Source organism: Bacillus rossius, chromosome 3 (assembly GCF_032445375.1).
Source record: "Bacillus rossius redtenbacheri isolate Brsri chromosome 3, Brsri_v3, whole genome shotgun sequence".
Taxonomy (NCBI): domain Eukaryota; kingdom Metazoa; phylum Arthropoda; class Insecta; order Phasmatodea; family Bacillidae; genus Bacillus; species Bacillus rossius.
In genome coordinates, this window is record NC_086332.1 from 84927103 (window position 1) to 84948560 (window position 21458).

At 39.0% G+C, this 21458-nt stretch overlaps 1 protein-coding gene across 5 annotated transcripts in view; it reads right to left on the minus strand.

Moving 5' to 3' along the window:
* Positions 1-21458, minus strand: part of LOC134530997 (uncharacterized) — a 291668-nt gene that overhangs the window by 69097 nt on the left and 201113 nt on the right. For all 5 annotated transcript variants that reach the window (XM_063366412.1, XM_063366415.1, XM_063366413.1 and 2 more), the window contains 2 exons: positions 19049-19213; positions 13216-13400 (listed from right to left, as the gene is read on the minus strand). In XM_063366412.1, coding sequence (XP_063222482.1) covers positions 13216-13400; positions 19049-19213 — 350 coding nt within the window. The remainder of the gene's footprint in view (positions 1-13215; positions 13401-19048; positions 19214-21458) is intronic.

A 21458-nucleotide genomic window follows, 5' to 3' on the forward strand; every position in this document is an offset into this window, starting at 1 on the left:
AGCAATTCATTGACGAATTTCTAGTTATTCGATGAGAAAAATGAAAATGTGTAACTATATTGGAAAAGATTATTTTTTTCTGAACAAAATGGTATATTAAAAGGTCACAGCATTAAATATCTGTGTATTTGGTTAGGAAAACTGGCTAATTTGCATGGATATGTAGGAACACCCTACCTTAAAAGCCGTCACAGTAATTGCAGTCCTCGGGAGGTAATTCACGGTTTTTACAGGTTGATCCATGACAGTTTCCACAAGCCGAAGAACATGAGATGCCGTGTTTCCTAGAACTGCAGTTGGATGCACCGCAACCATCTTCCTTGCAAGTGCACCTGATTACCTTAAAAAGGCATTCCGGAACTGTTGGCTTGTCTGTCGAAATTGGCAAGAGAAGGTAGCCACATTTTCTCCATCCCCATTCTTCTGGATTCATCTTAATTCCCTTCCATTCTTGTATCTGATAGAAAACCCTTAAGAAATGGAAACGAGCTGAAGCACTAGTTGGTGGTAATTGTTCTGGTTGTACACATTTGGAACTAGTAGCTGCATTCTCACTAAACACTTTACAACGCAAAGTGTCGAGTGTGTCACTTCTTGACCCATTGTACAGGCGTACTACAGCTGTTCTGCCGATTTTACAGTGTCTTCTTTTGACACACTGGGAATACTATCTGAAATACTTTCGCAAGTTGCCTGAAGGCACTGTCATTCTGGAGCAGATCCAATGTTTTCCCCTTTCCTATACCATAGATGTGTGATGTGTCACATCCCATGAATGCATGACAGAAAAGAATATTACTACAAATTTCATCACCGAGCTTCAGCTTTAGCTCCTTAATGTGATATGTTTTCTTCTGCCTTTGTTCACTTTTTAAACACAAACATTTATGTGTTTGTGAGCCAAAGTAGTAGAGTAAAAGGACAAGTAAATCTGTGTCTGTTCCTATAACTATTGTCAACTGTTATTTTGCACATTTTAAAGCTTCTTGGACAATGTAAATATCTGCATCACCTGGTGCTTCAACAACAGGACATTCTGCTTCGCGTAAATGTATTGCTAATAACCTTACAAATTGTCCTTTATTTCGCTCGTTCAAAAGAAACATATCTTTACGGAGTGATAGATGCATTTCTCCTGTGAATTCAACTACGGGTGATGCATTACCTCTTGTTCTTCTCATATGTGCTGTGTCTTTAGTACTGTGAGTTTTCCCATATCCATCAAATACAGTAGTTGCTAATCCATAATTTTTCAAGATGAAACTCACGTACAGCTGAGCGATCTCGTTGTATGTTGCAGTATGGGGCCAAGGTAACTGATGAAGTAAATATCCTCCGTCAATGACATATTTAATTTAATTTTATATATTTTATCGTTTGCAGAGTTATAACACATGGATACATAAAATCACTCAGTACAAGGGAATGGGAATTCAATCGTATAAATAGTAACTACATATACCAGCCAGGACAATAGTACACAAATTTTAAGCACAATTTGATAAAGGTCAATTATATAATGCAATTTTTTTGCCCATAATTTAATTCACGATTTATTTTGAAGTACAGTGCACGATTTCCGTTTTTTTTTTTTTTTTGCTTTCGATAACTTTTTACCGGGACATTTCCTGAAAAACAAAAAAAAAATTAAATGTTGATCTGTGTTAAATTCTCATATATTATGATAAACATTGTTTACTTTATCTTTTTCCTAAACCATTATGCTGTAAAGTGCACAATTTGCGATTTATTTCATTTGTAATATTTTTTCCGGGACTAATCCCGGAAAACGAAGCAGAATTTATAAGCTGATTTTCTTGAACTTTGGATATGTTATGGAAAAGTTAATCTTCTTTAATTTTTGCCTCTACAGGTTTTGTCGTCACATGCACCGTTTTTGAGTTATTATTTTATTTCGTGTTTTTTCCGGAACAAAACCCGGAAAAAAGTTACCAAAATAAAGTGGATTTCGGTGGATTTTGGATATGTTATTCTACGAATTTTTCTGCGAATTTTGATGTAAAAAAACCTTTTCTTGCAATTTGTCCATGTTTTTTTCATATCTTTCCTGGACTATCATGGGACAGACGATTTCCTTGGCGAGTAGCTTGAAAAGAATCTTCACTCGGTAGCAAACTACATTGTAAAAGATTTTTAAGTCTGCTGATTCGTTCAATGGTTCGTTAATGCTGTTTGTGAGCTTTCGCATAATATAAAAAAGACGCAATTATCTGTTAGTCGGTACGCATGGAAAAAAAGCAAGACAAATTAATCGGTAAGTTAGGGCGACTTTATTTAAGTGCGAAACGGAAGAAAAGAAGACCAACGGATCTGATTGAGTACCAGAAACAAAGGTAAGATATAGCGATACCGATATTAATTTTTCTTTTATCAATGTAAAAGAACACCGGAGAATTCCAAAACCGGCTAAAAACTATTTTAAGAAACATATTTTACAACTTAGTTTGTACAATGCATTTAATTTTTTAGAAAAATCCGAAGAGTTGAAGAATATGGTGCAATTCAAGAGGAAGTCAACAGCACAATAACTGATCCCCAAACAGCTAACTTGACGGCTCATTTTTCTTTACCAGGATCAAGCAACGCAGGGAATGAAAATATGGTTCTGAATCCTGATGAGGAGTAAGTAGCCAGTGTTTTATACTACACAAACTGCGAACTGTATTTAACGATAACATTTATAATTAGCATTTTATTACGTTCAGAGTCTAATGAAAGGCTTAAATTTTTCATATAAATAATTTTCAGTTCAGTAATTGAACTTCTATGGATTTGTTCTTGGAAAAATATATATATATAGGCCTAGTGTTACGGACAGATTAAAGAAAAGTTAGATACTCGGTATTACTGTTGTATGCAAGTCATAGGAAGTTATTATGGCTTGACGACCATACATACGTCATCGATTATCAATTTCAATTAGTAATTTTAAAAAGTGAACTAATAGGGCATTTATTCAGTCCAAGAAAAGTCCATGTGACGTGAAAAATACTAGTGCTATTATAAAACAAGCCGAAAGATAATTAAATTAATCAGTATGGGTGAAGTTATGAGGGTGGGGGAATAATTGCGAGAATGGAAGGCAAGCTATTGATAACTCACTGTGTTCGGTTCCAAAAGACAGTTTCTTCATCCCCCACCTCATTTCCCTTGTTTGAGCGTGTCTCAGTTTACAAATGCGTTCGACTATCAACAAATTATTGTGTTACTTGTGGTAGCCGCTAGCTGGAAAAACGCCAGGAATCCTTACTGCTGTATGTTGCAATATTCAAGTGCGTCATTGGGTGATTGTCCATGTTTCCTTATAAAAAATATTGAGTGCGAAAAATTTTCGCCTCGTAGGCTTTCTAGTAAAGGACGATATACAATATGGCTCTCCTGCAAACAAAAAACATTCAGTAAATATATGATGACATAAATTATTATTGTTCCACGTAGCCTTTCCTTTTTTTTGAATGTTACTTCTTTGTATGCAAGTTTGTACGTGCATGCATGTGTATGCCCGTATCTCGTGCTGTACCTACATTCTGGAATTAGACTTGTCATATTAGTGTACAATAAAACTCTCTTACATCATATCCCACATTTACTGATTAGTTTGCGAACAGTGGTAGAGTTTATAGGCAGGATTATAGAATTAACTGAATATTTCACTACCTTTAAAGAGTAATTCATCAACATTTTGAGCGGAACACACAACTATAAAATTGTACTCAAATATGAGAGCCAAAATAGGAAATTTCGTTACTTTTGGAATTTTGATACTCAACATGTCACAAATATATTTTGTTTTAATCTTTGCAGGACAGTCACCAAATCGTACGCCAAACTTCAGCCACCAATCCAACTGCTGGAAACGGAAGCCGGTGTTTTTCATTGGTCCACGGAAGTGTCTGACACCATCATCATAGAAAACATCAACATCGTTGAAAACTTAATAAAATGGCGTATGAAATGAGCAGTGTTCAACAGGAAAGAAAGGTATTTAGAACAAACATTTATTGCTGATTTAGAATTTTTGTAATAAAACGTTTGAACCTATTTGAAGCCAACAACAACCTGCTAGAACCTAGTAAGAGCCATAATATACTCTCATGACATACTTAATGTTCCAGCAGTACAACATGGCAGGCAGTCCGAAGAAATAGTCATCAAACAGCTAGAAGACCAGGAAAAAATTAATATAAGTAAAGCTGGTCTTTTTATTGACCAAGAACACCCATTTCTTGCCGCAACACCCGATGGCCTTGTTGGCGAAGGTCGTCTCGTAGAAATAGTGTCCTGCTTCGGCATATGGAATGGACATAAATGAAGCCATGCGAGAAGGCAAAATAAAGTATTTGAAATATTCTGAAGAAAGTCCTACTGTCATTTCATTTAAAAAAGATCCTGAATATTTCTACCAAGTCCAGGGTCAACTTCACATAACCAGAAGGGATATTTGCTTGTTTGGCATCTGGACTTCGAGCCAAAATAAATTAAAAGTACCTATTGGAAATTTTCAGAGACGACACATTCTGGAAAGAAAAAAATGGAACCAAAACTCGTTTTATTTTACACACAATGCGTTCTTCCGGAATTAGTTGATCCTAGACACACAAGAAATATGGAAATTCGGGATCCACCGCACATAACAGAGGCTATCAGAAGTCATAAGATAAAATGCATGGGAAAACGAAGATCGTCCAAAACAAAACCGAATATTACACCCTGATTACATTAAACGTGAACATTTTTCAAGCTTTTGCAGAACTTTCAAGAAAATGTTGGTCTTGGATAATCATTCAAACTAATTTTTATAGTGACCTGTTTGATTTATCAATCTAAGTCGCCTGCTCACTTTGCTTCATAAACTATCACCTTTCATACTGGAAATTATTCTTGCTCATTGTTTCTAGAACGTTTAACCATGCCAAGCATTTTCATGAACCTTCATTTTTAGTATGCCAGCACCTACGTGTGCATAAGAAAGTATAGCCGTGTGGTCACGTTCAGTGGCTACCTAGAGAATCATTACCGTAATTATTTTGGATATGTAAAAAAATAAAATGTCTTACCTATAATGTAAATTTTAAAGCTGAGTTAAGCTTTTCAGAATGGTTAAATGCTCAAGTGAGCAATGGTGTTTAAAATTATAGAAGACATTGCTTGTTTAGGTGAATAAATACTGAGGTGTTCGTAACTGTTACTTTTGAAGGAAATTAATTCATTTGGCAGCCAATTGAGAAATTTTGTAAAATTTTTAAATGAGAAACAAGAGAATTTCATAAAAAGAGTGTTCGGTATGCATAAACTTCTTGTCTGGTAAGTCCTAACAAAAAGGAGAAACGAAATAAATGTATAATAGCGACCATAAAAATATTTTGCTTCAGTGGTAAGCTGAATTAAATTCTGTGTTTTGTTGTTTTAAAAGTGTGTGTGCATTAAATCGAATAGTATAAATGCCTGTCTAGTTAAAAATATAAAGCTTATGTACATTTTTTGTGCGTCACAGGTAAAAACCAATTTGTGTGTAATTCTACTAAACTTGTTTAAATAATCTGTTGTCGTTTACTGTATCGGATTTGTAAAATTATTTTTATTTAAGCATTTGTTTCTCTTAAATACCTCTCTAAAGGCCATCTACATACTTTTAAGATTGTTGGACTTTTCTGCAAACTGTTTTGAAAAAGGTTTTTGTGATGTAAAAATATTTGTGTTTAAAATGTCTATTATACCGTACAGTTTTTTTTTAAATTTGTCTTTCTTGGAAGTAACTCGTGCCCACGTTGGTTTAATTTATAGTGCTCTTTTTAAATTTATTTGTCTTTTATAACATAATGAACATTGTATATTGGTGTGAAACAAAATGTATGAATTACGTGTGAAATAATTACATGTTTTATAATGTGGAATTATGTAACGATTTTTTGTATAGTGCCTTTTTATACCACGTCCAAATAAAATATATGCTACCTGCATGATAACTCATTGCCATGACACAAGTGAAACAATTACAAATGAGATTATTCCATGTTATAAAAACACGAACACTTTTTTTTTAAAAATAGTACATAATATGTATGTATTTCGAAAAGCTTTTACAACTATCATTGACAGATAACATCGATTCGGAAAATATATTTAACTTCGGCAAGATTTGTTTGCAGAATAAGGTAATTTCATGTTCCTTGGAGGATATGTAACGTTTAATATCCACGTGACTTCGAAAATTACGATGTAATATCACTTTTCCCACTTCATGTAAAAGTTTGTGTTTTTAGCAAAAACATAGTAATCCATTTTATCTTTTTTTTTACTTATGAACTACTAAACACGCGTAAAAAAATGCTACCATTACGACAAACATACTTTTCGCGTTATTTGACATTTGAGTTGAATGAAACGTTGTGTGTAGCCACTAGCTCGCGCGGCGCTCCGCTCGTACGGGGAAGGCAGGCAGGCAGGTAGCAATGCTGTCGAGACATCCCGACCCGTACCGCGCCGTCATGAGGAGGGAATGACCGTGGAGTGAGGGAGGGTAAACCGAGTCTATCCCCTCCACCGACATCATTTCGCCAGGACGCGCTCCTAGTAGGCCACTCCTCCAAGGCTAAACTCCGCCCAGGCTAGAAGTATTTTGTGCTGCTCGCGCCGGATTCTGAGTAGCCGCTTCTCTATATACCACTCTTAACAGTGCATGTGACTGCACTAATACACCATCTGGAAAAAAAATATGTTTAATGTCTTGGTAACGGCATACTGAAGCATGAAATTTCCCATTAAATAACTATCACTGAGGAATATCCATTATTTTTCCAGGTTTCAAAGTAAATTCCCTGACCAATTTCAACTTCCCTGACTTTCCAGAATATGGACACCTACCTTTATGCACTAAAGTTGCAAGTACGACTGAATTTTGAAAGGTATGCCACTGCAAACAGGTAATGTGAGGATAAACTTCTCTAAAGCACTGTGCCAGTCTTTGATAACACCAAGGCACAATGAAGACATAAGCTCACTGAAGCCAAGGTCCGAATGGCGTGCCCTGATGCCATCCTTATCCTGCTGGGCCAGATCACACTGCATGTGACCACTCCAGCAGGGACAAAAGATGCCTTATTCTTAGTTGCTTCAGATCTTGGACAAGAAATAATTTTAGGATAACCGTGCCTTTAACAACTGTGGCCAGCACTGGATCTACCTTGGCATTAAGAACAAAGTTGCCTTCAACTGGGTGGAAGTCCATCCTCGTGTACAGTGTCATCAACCAGCTGTCCACTAAAGCTATTTCGCAGCAGGAGTGTCTCAATCCCCGGGGATCGCCCAAGACCGCCTAGTCAAGGCCTCTGGGATGCCATCCCACACCAGGGACCTGCCCAACATCAGACAGCTCAGCCAAGCACCTTGCCAGAGCTGATCACCTGGACCAGTATCACCTGGAAAAACAGGTCACACTGCCTCTACCAGTCCAGCAGCCTTCAGTGTAAGTCAACTTCGAGCCCTGCAGCCCAGCCGGTGTATATACCCCCGCAGAAATGACAGCTATAATTGGACCAACCCAGCAGGGTGTGTGAGACACAGTGCAATGTGGCTCTGAGACAGCTGCCCCCAGAATGCCACAGACTCCGTGGTGTGGTAGTCATGCCATGGCTGTGAGTGTGCCAGTAGGGAGTAAAGTGCCTAGAATCTCACCGTAGTAAATATTCAGTTTAGTAAGCCATTATAAATATTTTTTTTGCAAACAGGTTTTAATTAATTATAATTATAATTAAATGAAAATATTTTGTTTTTTCATAGTTTACACCTTTTCTATAATAGCCTCAGCCAATTTTCCTAGCAAGGGTCCCCTATAAGAGAGCAAGGATGCTCATACCAATTTAGCGGTCAAGGGTTCTGATGGGATCCAAATTGCTCATTGTAAATAGCAATGTTATCATGTCTAATTTGCTATCACAAGTTTCACTTCTAAAATTATTGGAACTTGGATAGGATTGCCAAACTGTACTTGAAACACTGGAGCATCCCAACGATGCCGACCGATGTACTCTAGCTGCTATCCCCTACACTGCTTTTTAAGGCCTGGCTTGGGGAACTTCTAGCCTGGGGCGAGTGCACCACCGACGAAGAAGAATGGGGGGGCCAACGACCTTGACAGCAACGTACCTGAAGTCTCTGATCCTGCAAGGGGGGAGAGGAAGGGAGGTGCTTGTCACATCAGTTCCCCGGTTGCAACGCTCTTGTTGGGCCCCTGGAAGCCGGCACTTGCCCTGCAACCAACTGTTCACCATCCCTCATGTGCCTTGGAAAGAGGGGTGGGCCGAGCCGAGCCGAGCCGAGCCGAGCCGAGCCGAGCCAAGGTGCACCAAAACCTTTGATCTCTTCTTCCCGCCCGCCGTACACATCCTTCTCTGGCCAGGAAGGTGTAAACTGCAGTGCCCAACCAGCAAACACCAACTGACCTAGGGCCAAGAGCCCTATAGAGCATCCTATCCTCTCATTACTCATGCGCTGATGCCTCACGTCACCTCCAGACTTCTGACGCCGCATCCAGATGCCGTCACCAAGAGATAGAGCAAATTGGCAATATAGGATATATATATATATATATATATATATATATATATATATATATATATATATATATATATATATATATATATATATATATATATATATATATATATATATATATATATATATATATATATATATATATATATAGGCCAGCCAGAAAGCAGGTGTGGTATTACATATTGTAATAAACCTCGCACCACTAGCTTCAACCCTTACTCTGTTGTTTGTGTAACGACGAGTGACTTAGTGCAAGCACAAAATGAAGCGAACAATTAAACTGCAGTACGCCATAAAATTTTGTGTTGGACAGAGGAAATAAGATACGGAGTTGTTGGGCATGATTCACCCAGTGTTCAAGGATGAAAGCATGTCACAAAATGCAGTTTTTAAGTAGCACAGGCTCTTCAAAGACAACCGAGAGAGTGTAGAAGACAAACCCCGCACTGGACGGCCATTGACGTCACGTGTGCATGAAGTGCTGAATTCAGACCGTTGGTTAAGTGTGCGCATGGTCGCAGATAAAATTGGCATTGATAAGATGACAGTGCACACCATTATCACTGAAAATTTAGAGATGCAAAAGATCTTCGCAAAACTCATCACGCAGGTCTTGACAGACAACCAAAAGCAGAGGCGAGTGTCTGTTTGCGAAGACTTTCTGCAAAGCGTTGAATACGACCCCAACTCTTACAGTACTGACTTGGCACCAGCAGACTTATTCCTATTCCCAAACGTGAAATCTTCTATCAAAGGACACCACCATGGAACCCTAAGTGCTATTAAAAAGCTTGCACACGTACCCTTAAATACTTTCCAGAATCCGCCTAGTAGGGAGCCTTCAAGTTGTGGAAAAGCCGCTGGCAGAAGTGTGTCGACGCTCGAGGGATGTACTTCGATGTACTTTTAAGGGATGTACTTTTGAGGCATTGTAGCAATATCTGAAAATCTTTTTTTCAGAAACTTATCCCTATATTTTTTTTAAACAAACCCTGTATTTCAACCAGAAGGGAGCATGAATGGATAATCATATTGTTACGATTTATTAAAATGATATAATAAATAGTCGTGGGAAACTACTGGGTTCGTAAAGGATAGTCCAATTAAAGATTTTATTACTACACAGTTTTATTGATTGCCAATATTTACATCACTAACAAATAAATCTTCTACAAATACCTAATAATCAAATACATTTAAAAATGTTTCTTCCCCAGTCACTCGGTTTTTACACACCGCACACCTCACTGGGCCGCAACTCTGGGGCAACTCTCGCCGCAGCACCCCTCGTGAACCTCCGTCGCGGGACTCCGTCGCCGAACTCTGCCGCTGCCGTCGCACTTCCCTTCGCCGAGGTGCCCGCACGACGCTTCGCTTGGAACTTCGCTCGGGACTCTCGCCGCACATGCTGCATTCTCATCGAGAAACTCGCTCGCCCAGGAACTCCGCCGCACCCGCGACACTAATGCGCAGACTCTCTCGCCCCAGAACTCTCGCTCAGACACTCGCCCCGGAACTCCGCCGCACCATCGGCACTATCGCCCGGATCAACTCCACTCTTAACTCAACTCAACTCCTGAGGCCGGCATCCTGGGCATATATAGGCCCAGGTGCTACTTCTAGAATTCGCGAGCGGGGCTGGGGCCAGTCGCGTCATTCCGCGCCGACCCGACGCCACATAACTCTAGAAAGGCGTCGGCAGCTAGCATGGTGGCGCGCGGAACTCCCTAGCTGTCAGGTGTCAGTTATCAGGCTAACGTGTCAAAGGCAGAGCGTCGCTAGGGGAGCGGAGGGAAGGAGGGGGAAAGCGACGACCCTTGTAATCTACCAGGCGCGCGCGGCACGTCTCACGTGACATCAGTGGCCACGTGACATCAGTGGCCATGCGGGGCCGCCAGCCAGTTACGAACCTGCACGCGCACGGCCCTGCTCATGTTCGTAACAATATTTAAGGAGTGGTTCAATGAAAATCACAACAATTTTGTACCAAAAGTCAGTGAATTTCTGAGAATAAAGGGTTGCCAGAAAGAGAGGTGCTTGTGCTGGATAATGTCTCTCAACTAAATGCAGCCATGCTGAAATCAGATACTAATGGAATACGTATGGCTATTACATAACTGGACTGAAGTAATAACACTTTTTATTCGTCCACAATTACAACAGAAGATTTATGGCCTTCAATGTACTCCCCTTGGCGATCCCTACACCGCTCCATTGTTGAAAGCAGTGCTGGAAGTCCTCTTCTGTCAGCTGGTTGAGAAGCTTTAACCGCTTCCACACTTTCAAATCTTGTCTCTTTCAGCATCGACTTGACGTTGGGAAATAGAAAAAAGTCACAGGGGGCAAGGTCAGGCGAGTACGATGGATCTTCCAACACGGTGATGCCGTATTTTGCAAGGAACGTTTTCACAGACAAGGCAGAATGGGCTGGTGCATTGTCTTCATTAAGGATCCAGGACTTGGTCTTCCACAAATCGGATCATCTTCTTCTTCTCACACGCTCACGTAGGGCCATCAGAACCTCGATGTAGAAATGTTGACTCTCTGATACCGAGTGAACGTAGACAATGTCACAAATGTCGAAAAAGTCAATCATCATTGCTTTGAATTTGGATTTACTAATCCTGGCTTTTTTTTGCCTTGGCGAGCTTGGACTCTTCCAATGCATGGATTGCCTCTTTGTTTCGGGATCGTAAGTAAAAAACCACGATTGATCACAAGTAATTAATTACCTTGTCTAACAAATTTGGATTAGTGGCGATGTTGTTTAGGATGTCAGTACAAATGTTCTGTCTTGATTCCTTTTGCTCAGAAGGGAGGAGTTTCGGCACCATTTTTGCGCAAACCTTCCGTATGTAAATCATTCATGAAAAATCTGTCGAACACTTTCTTTGTCGATTCATGTCATTTCAGCAAGCCCTCGGATGCTCAGACGATGATCAGAGTGGATTAATTTACCAGTTTGTTCAATGTTTTTGTCCGTGTTTGACAATGAGGACAATCCTGGGATCGTCTTCGGTCATTTCACACCCTTCTTTAAACTGTTTAAACCTCTCAAAAACTTGTGTGCAGGATAAACATTAATTCCTGTAGACTTCTTTCAACATTGCATAATCTTCTGTGGCAGTTTTCCCTAGTTTTTAACAAGAAACTTGAGGTTAACCCGTTGCTCCGTCAGACCACTTGGCATTTTTTCCGACGTGTCACTAGTGCTTAGACTAATTAAATCAACTGCTACAGTCAAACTGAGCGACCCGCTGGCTTGTCTAGCGAGCGCAGGGTGGGGGAAGGACCATCAGACACAGTCATGTTCAAACATGTCGCGGCACGCTCGCAGTTTGCTGGGAGCAGCACCACCTTGTTTGTTAATGAGAAATGTTACAAATCTGCAGGCGAATGTATAGTTTCATTTCATTGCAAAATGCTCTTCTCAGAAGGGCATATAATAACAGGTTGTAATGAAAATATATATTTACTTTTCTTATAGTTTTCAAAATAAACCTAACGTCTAATATGAATTGTGCATTTTTATAAAAAGTCTTATTTCCAATTTTTAATTTTGAAAATGTTGGATAGGCCCGAGCCAACCTGCTGGAACCACCACTGTGCAGTGATTTATGTTTTTTAAGTAACAACTTTACACCAGCTGACCCAAATTTACAGAAGGCCATTTATATATTTAATAATCATGAGCTGTAACCTTAATACAGATTTCATTACTTGTCTGGGAGGCAGAAATAACTATGTTATAATTTTAGTGGTACTGTTCTGTTTTTATATAAATAACTTGTTCCGTCTTGTAATTGTAAATGACCTAATGGTAACCCAATTATCTTGCTTCCATGACACCCTGACCACACCAAAGTCTTTCTGAACCGTCGCCTGTGGTAAGACACAGCCAACGCACTTTGAGGACATCATCGCTGGTAAACCTGATAGTTCCACATCCGTACTTGTAATTAATATTTAAACCTTTTTCTCTTTATCCTCGAGGCCTACTCTGGGTGGTAGTGTATTTCACCTAATTATTTAAAATCATACTGAGCATTTAAAATGTAGCAACAAGAGACAGTTTTGAGGCTAGGTCACGCGGTGTCCTAGTCAAAACCTAAGCCAGCTGGGTTTCCATGGGCACTTTTTACCGCTTCATAAATAATTGTTTCTTTTCTAATGTAACAACATTTCTACCAGATACAAGGATGTTTTCCTCATACAATCATGTGTGCACTGACAGGAGGTCTTAAGGTGTGTGGGATGCCATAAGAGCCCCTTATAGTCATCACTATAGCGTGCCCTATGCTAAGAGCGGGCCAGGTCTAGGTAGTTCTGGTAATTGCGCTAAGGGGGCAAGAGTCACGTTTCCACACGCTCAATGTCACGCACCAAGGTTAGAGTCTCTGCCAGGTCTGTGGCCCTTAAGCACAGTGCCACCCATTCTTATTATGCATAAGCATAACATCTGACATCAAACCTCCGATCAAGTCAATACATAAGACTAAACTTCATGCATCCACTTAAATTAATTAATATTGAATAAGCTAAAGTCAACATGAATTTATGGCAAAAATGTATATTTTTTAATGATGAAAAACCAAGGTGTACCGTGAATCTTACAGCTATTAAAGACAGAAATACACTAACTCCAAGGCAAATTGGATAACTTCACTGTAGTTCTTGAAGGTATCAAAATGCTGCTCATTTCTATCTGCGTTGCCCAGGAATGGTATCAGCTTGAGATACAACCGCAGGGACTCTCTGATGAATTCATCGCTGACTAGCACATTGTCCAGGGGCTGCCCATACTCCAAACGTTGCACAATGAGTGTCTGAAGCAAAAATGGTCACACACAGTTTAATACCAACATGAAGCATATCAAATGATTAGGGAAGTTGATAGTTAAAGAATACTATCTGTTAAGTTTTAGTGACCAAAATATACATTCAAATATTTTTAATACTTCTGTTGGCAGATACACTAAAGCCAATAACTTGTTTTCAATAACACTAAATGTTTTGGCATCGTTTACAAGAAATAGCAATCATAAAATTATATATAGGTTGTAGGCTTTTGTGTCCCAATTAATTTAACATCTGGGCTTCTGGGTTGTAACAACCAAGGTTCTTATCCTCCCAAAATTTTTAAAAAATTTATGTAAATAATAATTATCTTTTATGATCAGATTTGGTACTTAAGGTTTCTTGGTAACATGTAAATAACTGCTGTTATTCCATCCTTGAGGTATTTGTGTCAAGATGACAATATTTTACATTAGTTCATGTTTTTAAGTGAATCTGATCATTTACTTCATTAAATATGACATAGCTGCTTAAATTTGTTTTACCTAATTTATGCTTTCTTTTTTTATGTCAGTTACATCCATGTCAGAATGAGGCAGAGAGACAGAAACAGGTGTTTCCCACTGAGCGTGGGAACTCAAGGACAGTTATTGTCATCATGATATAGGCATGATTATGGATCAGAAAGAGGCAGAAATAAAAAGTCCCTGATTACAGGTAAGCAAATGTTTTTAAGATAGTGTTAAGTATGCCAGGATTGGCTGATTTTTATAAGTGTGTGGCTGGTTATGGGGACACGTGACCACCTCCCTTCCTTGTGGATGGAGGAAGTCGGGTGATGCTAAGGAATTCTCGTAATGCTGCTGTGTGTGTGTGCTTGTCTACTCCTCAGTTTAATATATATTTTTTCATTAAAATTTAGATCATACCCACATCCTTACTATTCTATATTATTATCTCTTGTTCAATAAAATATACTAGTACATTATCTCTATCTATACCTAATAAGCAAGAAATTTCACTTCTATCGCACATGGACTCAAACAGAAACTTTTTTTTATCAACTGTCGCCAAGGAAAAATAAAAATTAGTTAAATGTCTTTGAACAATTTTTAATTTAACTAAAAAATCATAATATAATTTCCAGTGTGTGTATACAGATTATTTGAACATAAATTTTTTTTTTCAGCAACCAGCAAATTTTACTTTTTTTTTTATGTTTGTAAGGTTCAATCATTATTCTAGCAATGGTGTCTGGACTGTTATACGGTTGAAAAAAACAATGTATGCTGAAACATCTGGGGGAAGAAGAAAAAAAAAAAAACACACACACACACATACACACACTTATATATATATATAAGTATATTTGCAGTTGCTTCAATTCTGAACTCCTAACAGTTCTAAAGTTTAAATTTTTGTGATTTGTATAGAGAAGAGATTTATACTGTGTTTTATCGCACAATCGTCACACATTTCATACTAAAATCAAGTTTGAAAAGTAGAGGTGCAATGTTTATGCAAAATTTTTTTTTTTTGTTAGGTAAAGTTATTGATAAAAACAAAAACCATTCATGGAAAGTACGTTTATTTAAAAAGTGGAGTATACAAGAGCACGTCAAACAATTTAAAATTAGTCATGCAACAAAAACCTTTTTCCAATTTTAAATAGAAAAACAAAATCTGTGTCCCGAATGCGAGCCTTAACTAACGCATAACTATCGTCGTAGTACACACTTACCACGAAAGAGTGCTGACCATCAAATGTAGTTAACTGGGTACTCAACAGAGTGTGCGCGTTGTATGCAATCGTCGATATATCAATATCGATATTCGACTTTGTGTACGCTTTATACGGGAAGCAACATAACCAAACAGGGATGATGCCAACTAGCATTAGCTACATTTTTATAAGCGGTAAACCGCTGCGACGCAGATGAACAGATAAAGGTTATAATGTTTAAAAACGTCTTTAAAAGAAAATTTACACATCAGATATCATATTTCCTTTAATAAGTAAGTGGTAATGTCCGAATAAATATTAGATTTCAACTTTAAAATACATCGTTCTATACATAAAAAAATACCCACACAAATTTAATAGTGGGACCAAAAACACCATGCAACGTTAACGCAAAAGATTTTGTTTTATCCAAATTGTAACGCCCTAAAATATAGGTGTAGCGATCATGCACGTCCGACGATTATGCGATAAAAGAGGGTAATTAAGAGCAATGGTTTTTATTTTAGCTCAAAGCCCCAGCCATCTGGAAGAGGTGACAGGATACAGAGCAGTAAGATAATGATTTGATTAAAAAGCTTGTAGCATTGCAAAATGGGTCATAAGAATATTAAGAATAAGTTTGAGGTGAAGGATATTTTTTTTTTGTTGATATAGAGAACAGTTCAGATATGTAAAAATTGTTATTAATTACTCTTTTTAAATTTCATGTAAAGTCTTAAAATACTTATTTTCCCGAGATATTTAATTATTAATTTGTGGGTTAACTCCAGCTCATAACTAATTTTGATATATGATTACATTAATTGTTTTATTTATGGCAATTGAGAAGATAATTTTACAGGACATAATTTTTAAACTAAAATTTTGAATGTGAATTTCAACTTCAATTGCTAAAATTTGAATATTATATTTAAATTAGTTGGGTAAATTTTGAATTCTATTGAGATTGTAGTGGAATAATTCGAGAACAGTCTGGAAAGCCCAGAAGGAAGAGCGGACAGGTGCGACACCCTGGCGCCAGCAAGTTATTTTCCTCGTTGTAAATGCGTTGTTGGGGATTTACGCGTCACGTGGACGCATAGCTTTCGCGACAGTCTGGAAGGTTCTCTGGAGGCTACCACTAGCCAACCAATCAGGGCGAGTCCTGGCGTGGTGTGATGCGCTCGGCCGAAATTCCTTATTTGGGCATGTTGGTGAATGCTGTACTGTGATTGCTGTGATTGGTCGGTTGGCCCACGGGGTTGCTTCCCTTGTCTTCACCTATACAAGGGAGGTAATCTCGTCTACCAAGACAGTTGTCGCTCGATTGTCGTCAAGTCCGGTCGCGTCGTCGGCAACTCGCACAATATTATGGAGTTGCACTAAGGGAAAATTTCACGCCTAGGGGCTGGGGCCAGGCCGTAAATTTTAACCTAAAGATTTTTTCGGAATCATGTAACTAGAAATTTAGGCCCTAGGCGTCGGCGACGGCCCAACTTCGCGCGACTTCAGTCAGTGCACGACCGTACCTTGAGTTACATCGCTAACCAAGGGACAGTAATAAATTCTATTTTTTTTGTGAGCGACAAGACTCAACGACCATCAACAGAAAAATGTCTGGTATGGTATGCATTTGGACCTCATCCTATCAAAATTCAAGGACTTCGAAAAAATTTGTAGAACAAAAACTGTGCAAGTAACAAAGCTTTAGAACCAAATTTGTCTGAATTGTGTTGTCATGTAACTGAAAAAACTATTGTTTCTTTGGTTTGAAACGAAATAAACAAAAAGTAATGCAATAAACTCTTTCATTTCCAATTTAAAATATATTTTGATGTAACAAAAAATTATCTGAATCGACCATCGTAATCATAAATTCTTAAAGAACATTGTTTTTATTGTTACATTTCTATGTGTTAGCCGGGCCGCAAGGAATGTAACAAGCTTTAGCATTGTAACGCCCACGTGCCCTAAAATTATATTATTTTAAATTAATTAAAAACACCTTGAAAACTGCTGGGCAAAATATTAAGAAACTTAAGTTAATTACCAGAGGGGACACGAGGCGGTGAACAAGACAAAATTTACACTCCCTGCACACTAGTAACTTGGGAGTTTGTGGATCATTATGTAGAAGAAGGTATATGATAAATAAATACACTATATAAATTATTTGGTCAATAGGTTTTCCTGGTTTATTATTAAGAGGTGTTGTTTTAGCATTATTTCGACATGATAATAAAGATCTTAGTAATTAAAAAAGTTAAGGGGGCGCCCCAACATTATTTAAAACAATACATATTACACCTTAACAAACAAATGATTACATAAACAAAAATTTAAAAATTAGAAGTATCACACCAAAATTTGATTCTCCCAATGATTACATATATTATTATTACTTTCCTTGATTCTACCTGTTCTTAAGGCACTGCTCGCTGGTATATTTTTAATAAATTTAGTTCATTCTATGCAAGTGGAGAATATATATAGCTCATATCACCCGGGTCTTCCCAGGATGACGTCAGACCAAGAGGAAAATTCTTCTTAAGGGGGAAATCAGCTGGAGGTCACGAAGATCATGCGGGGAGCAATTTCTCTCCCCAGTCCGAATCAAAACTGATCAGAACTAGAACACAGACAGTATAAACTGGGCAGAGAATACCCACAAAAATTAAGGGGAGGTTGGGGAAAGTCGCAGATCGTCACTCACCAGACAGGAAAGTTGAGTTCTATTTGCCGATGCGTCGCCAGCCAGGAACTGGATCCCACGAATACATGGCTGGGCGCGGATGTTTCTCCCATTTCAAAAAAAAAAGTGATTTAAAAGAAAATAATTATGACGAACCGCGTCTCGTAATTAAAAGTAAATGTTCAACCAAAAGTGGAGAGGGGGACTGGGACGTCCGGACCGAAAGGTTCCGAAGTTCCCCGAGTGGGCATCATAAAAAACTCTGACTTTGATGTCTCAAAGTTGGTAGCACTGGCCTACTTTAGCGCTACCTGTTGAGGGGTGTCTGAAATAAAAAAGAATCGACTCGCCCAAGACGTCTGCCATAACAAGGGGATAAAGGGCGCAGTCAGGTGCTGCACTCTGGCGGCCTACAGGGGACAAAAGGGGGGAGTTAGCAAGCTCGCCCACAGGTGTCGCGGGTGTCAGCTCCACGAGCTGGCGCCAAGAGAAGACGTTACAGTTTCTGCCGCAAGATGTGTGGGGTCCATCTTGGCACACACATTTTTTATGCCAGTCGTCCTTGGAGACTGTCACTGCCTGGCGGGGTTTACGACCGGTCATTGGTCCTGGACTAAATTCTGAGAACCGGAGTGAGCTGGGAGGGGTGGGGGGTGCAACGAGGCCGGGAACGAGCGTCCTAGTGGTGACTTTCGAGAAGTGAACCTAAGACGTATTCTTGGCGGTAAAGGCTATGGTCAGCTCATCTCTGAGAAATGGTAACAACTCGTCCAGAGCTGTTGTATGCAGTTTTTGTCATGAAGTGAAGTAATATTACAGACCTGGGACGTGCCTGGAAGCGAGGGAAATGTTACACGGGCTGCCAACAAAGTCTTAGATTTACAAAAGATCCGATAGGTCTCTGGGAAAGGTGCTTCAGTCTACTGGCACAAAGTTTAACTAAGGAGAGTACACCAGCCTAACAAAGAGTAAATCACCCAAAGTAACCAAATTATAAAGAAAAATAAAATTTCCAAAAATAATTTAAAATTATATAAACAATAAAAAAAGTGTCAAAATACCAAATTTCCGGCACAGTACTTTTCGGCCCTTGGCGAACTCTCAATGCCTTTCGTCAGCAGACCCCACTCGGATATATAGAGTAGTTTTGAAATCGCGTTGTTTTTTCTGAAGCTCTGCACACCGTGTGTGTGCCCGGGTAGGCGGAGCCCTTAAGGAAATCACACAAAGTGTCATAATGGTATGGTCAGTGACCCACGTACCTTGACTCGCTCCAGGAAGCTCCAAAACTCCCTGAGCTGTGGGTAGCACTTGGCCAGCAGTTTGTCCCAGCAGACCGGGTGCTGGTACATGATGGAGAGGAACCTTACAGCCAGGAGCGGCTTGGCGGGCACTACATCGATCACAGACACCTTCCTCCGGCGGCCCTGCCCAAGCAAGTTCAAACCAAAAACATTGCACTATTATTCATTAAAGTAGTACATACAAAGAAATCTTTCTCAATCCTGACCTGTTTCCAGGAAGAACATTTCATTCAGATCCTTAATTTTTCCGACCTAAAAATTGTTTTACTATTTACAACTAAAACCTTGTTTATCCGGATCTTCGGATTTTATTTAATGATACAAATTATATACTAATGTTTACCTACAATAACAAGAACATAACTACTTTATAAATGTGAAATATTTGCTTTTTGGTTTGAATCAACTAACAGTTCCTGCATTGTTTAATTATGGTAATACAGTAGAGCACCCCTCAACCGGAATCATTGGGGGGAGGTCTATTCCGGATATGGGAAAATTCCGGGTAAGGGGAGTTGCGGTAGGGCCGGCCTCCGGGCCGGTTGAATGACCTTCATTCAGTAAGCTGGCAGGCACGTGTTTCTTATCTCTGTGGGTGGGTGCGTGCGTGAGCGAAGAGGATGATGAAGAGGGTTCGGGGGAGGTAGTAGGACTACAGCTGCAGTGTTGTGTTACTTCTGTGTTGATGTGCTAGTGATTCACACTTCCTGGAGTGTATAGTCAGTTTAAATTTCACGTACACAAGAATAAGGCAGGCCGCACACCGGACGCGTCAAGACAGCTTCAAGACATGGAAAAATTTGTCTTGCGTCGTGATTCAGACAAGCGTCCGCACACCGGTGCAACATTGTGTCTGCAACACGCGGGAGTCTCGTAGTTGGCGAGATGACTTCATCGAGTGAAGACGATATTTTGATGTATAAGTGGCGGGATGTCAGGAAGAGAAAAAGAAAATGGGTACATGATTATAACTTATCATGTGCACAAAATGGGGCATATGTCTTAGCTCGCGAATTGTTGGATGATCCCATCAAGTTTAAAAGTTTTTATCGGATGTGTCCTGATACATATCGAGAACTTCTTCAGCGTGTATTGCCTTATGTGAGAAAACGAGACACTAATTACAGAAAGGCTATATCAGCAGATGAGAAGTTGCTTATCACTTTGAGGTAAATATATATTTATGTATGTACTACTTGGTACTGAGTAAGCAGTTAACTGCTCTGTCTGTAATAACCGGGTTATTATTTCATTTTTATTTGGAGGCAAAAATAAATAGGTAGTAAAAATTCACAATAAGACTACGAAGTTAAAAATACTTCCTTAGTTTACTTATGAATGTACTCATGTAACATCAAATTCGTTTAAAATAAGAATATAATTTGTTCTCAGGTATCTTGCAACTGGCAGCAGCTTCAGGAATTTGAGTTTCCAATTTAAAAGAGGCGAGACTACAATCGGAAGTATTGTGCAGGATGTTTGCCCTGCAATATGGTCTGCGCTTCAGCCTGAATTTATGCCAGTGCCAACAGAAGAGATGTGGAAATGTGTTTCTGATAGGTATTTAGAACTTTGGAATATATCTAACTGTATAGGTTCTCTTGACGGAAAACACGTTCGTATTCAATGTCCTAGTAAAAGTGGCTCTTCTTTTTATAACTACAAAGGATATTTTTCCATTGTTTTGTTAGCGTTAGCCGACGCGGATGGTCATTTTATCTATGTAGATGTAGGTGAATATGGAAGAAACAGTGATGGCGGTGTTTTGCGCACATCTGCACTTGGTCGAAATTTAAGAAATAATCAGCTAAACATTCCGGAGCCCACAAAATTACCTGCAGATGACGCTGGAACTGAGCCATTCCCATTTTTTTTCGTTGCCGATGAAGCTTTCCCATTGCAAAAACATTTGATGAGGCCATATCCAAGAAAAGAACTTACAAACGAAAAAAGAATATTTAATTATAGACTTAGCAGGGCAAGAAAGAGTATAGAGTGTGCATTCGGTATGGTAGCTTCCAAATTTAGAGTTCTTAGAACAACAATAGCTTGCAAACCAGACACGGTAGACCACGTTGTACGATCAGCGTGTGTCCTACATAATTTTATCAAATTAAAGGAAGGAAAAGTAACTGAACCCAGTGTAGGGAATGATAACAGTTGCAGTGTACACGACAGTTCTTTTGATAATTCGCATTATTTAAAACCGTGCTGTACAAGAGCAACTACTGAAGCTGTAGGATTGAGAAATCGTTTGTGTGCATATTTTCTTAAACCGAATGTTGCTCTTCCATGGCAAAACAAGTATTCCTTCTGTTGAAATTAATAATCATTTGCAATGAAGAATGTCATTATATTACATTACTGG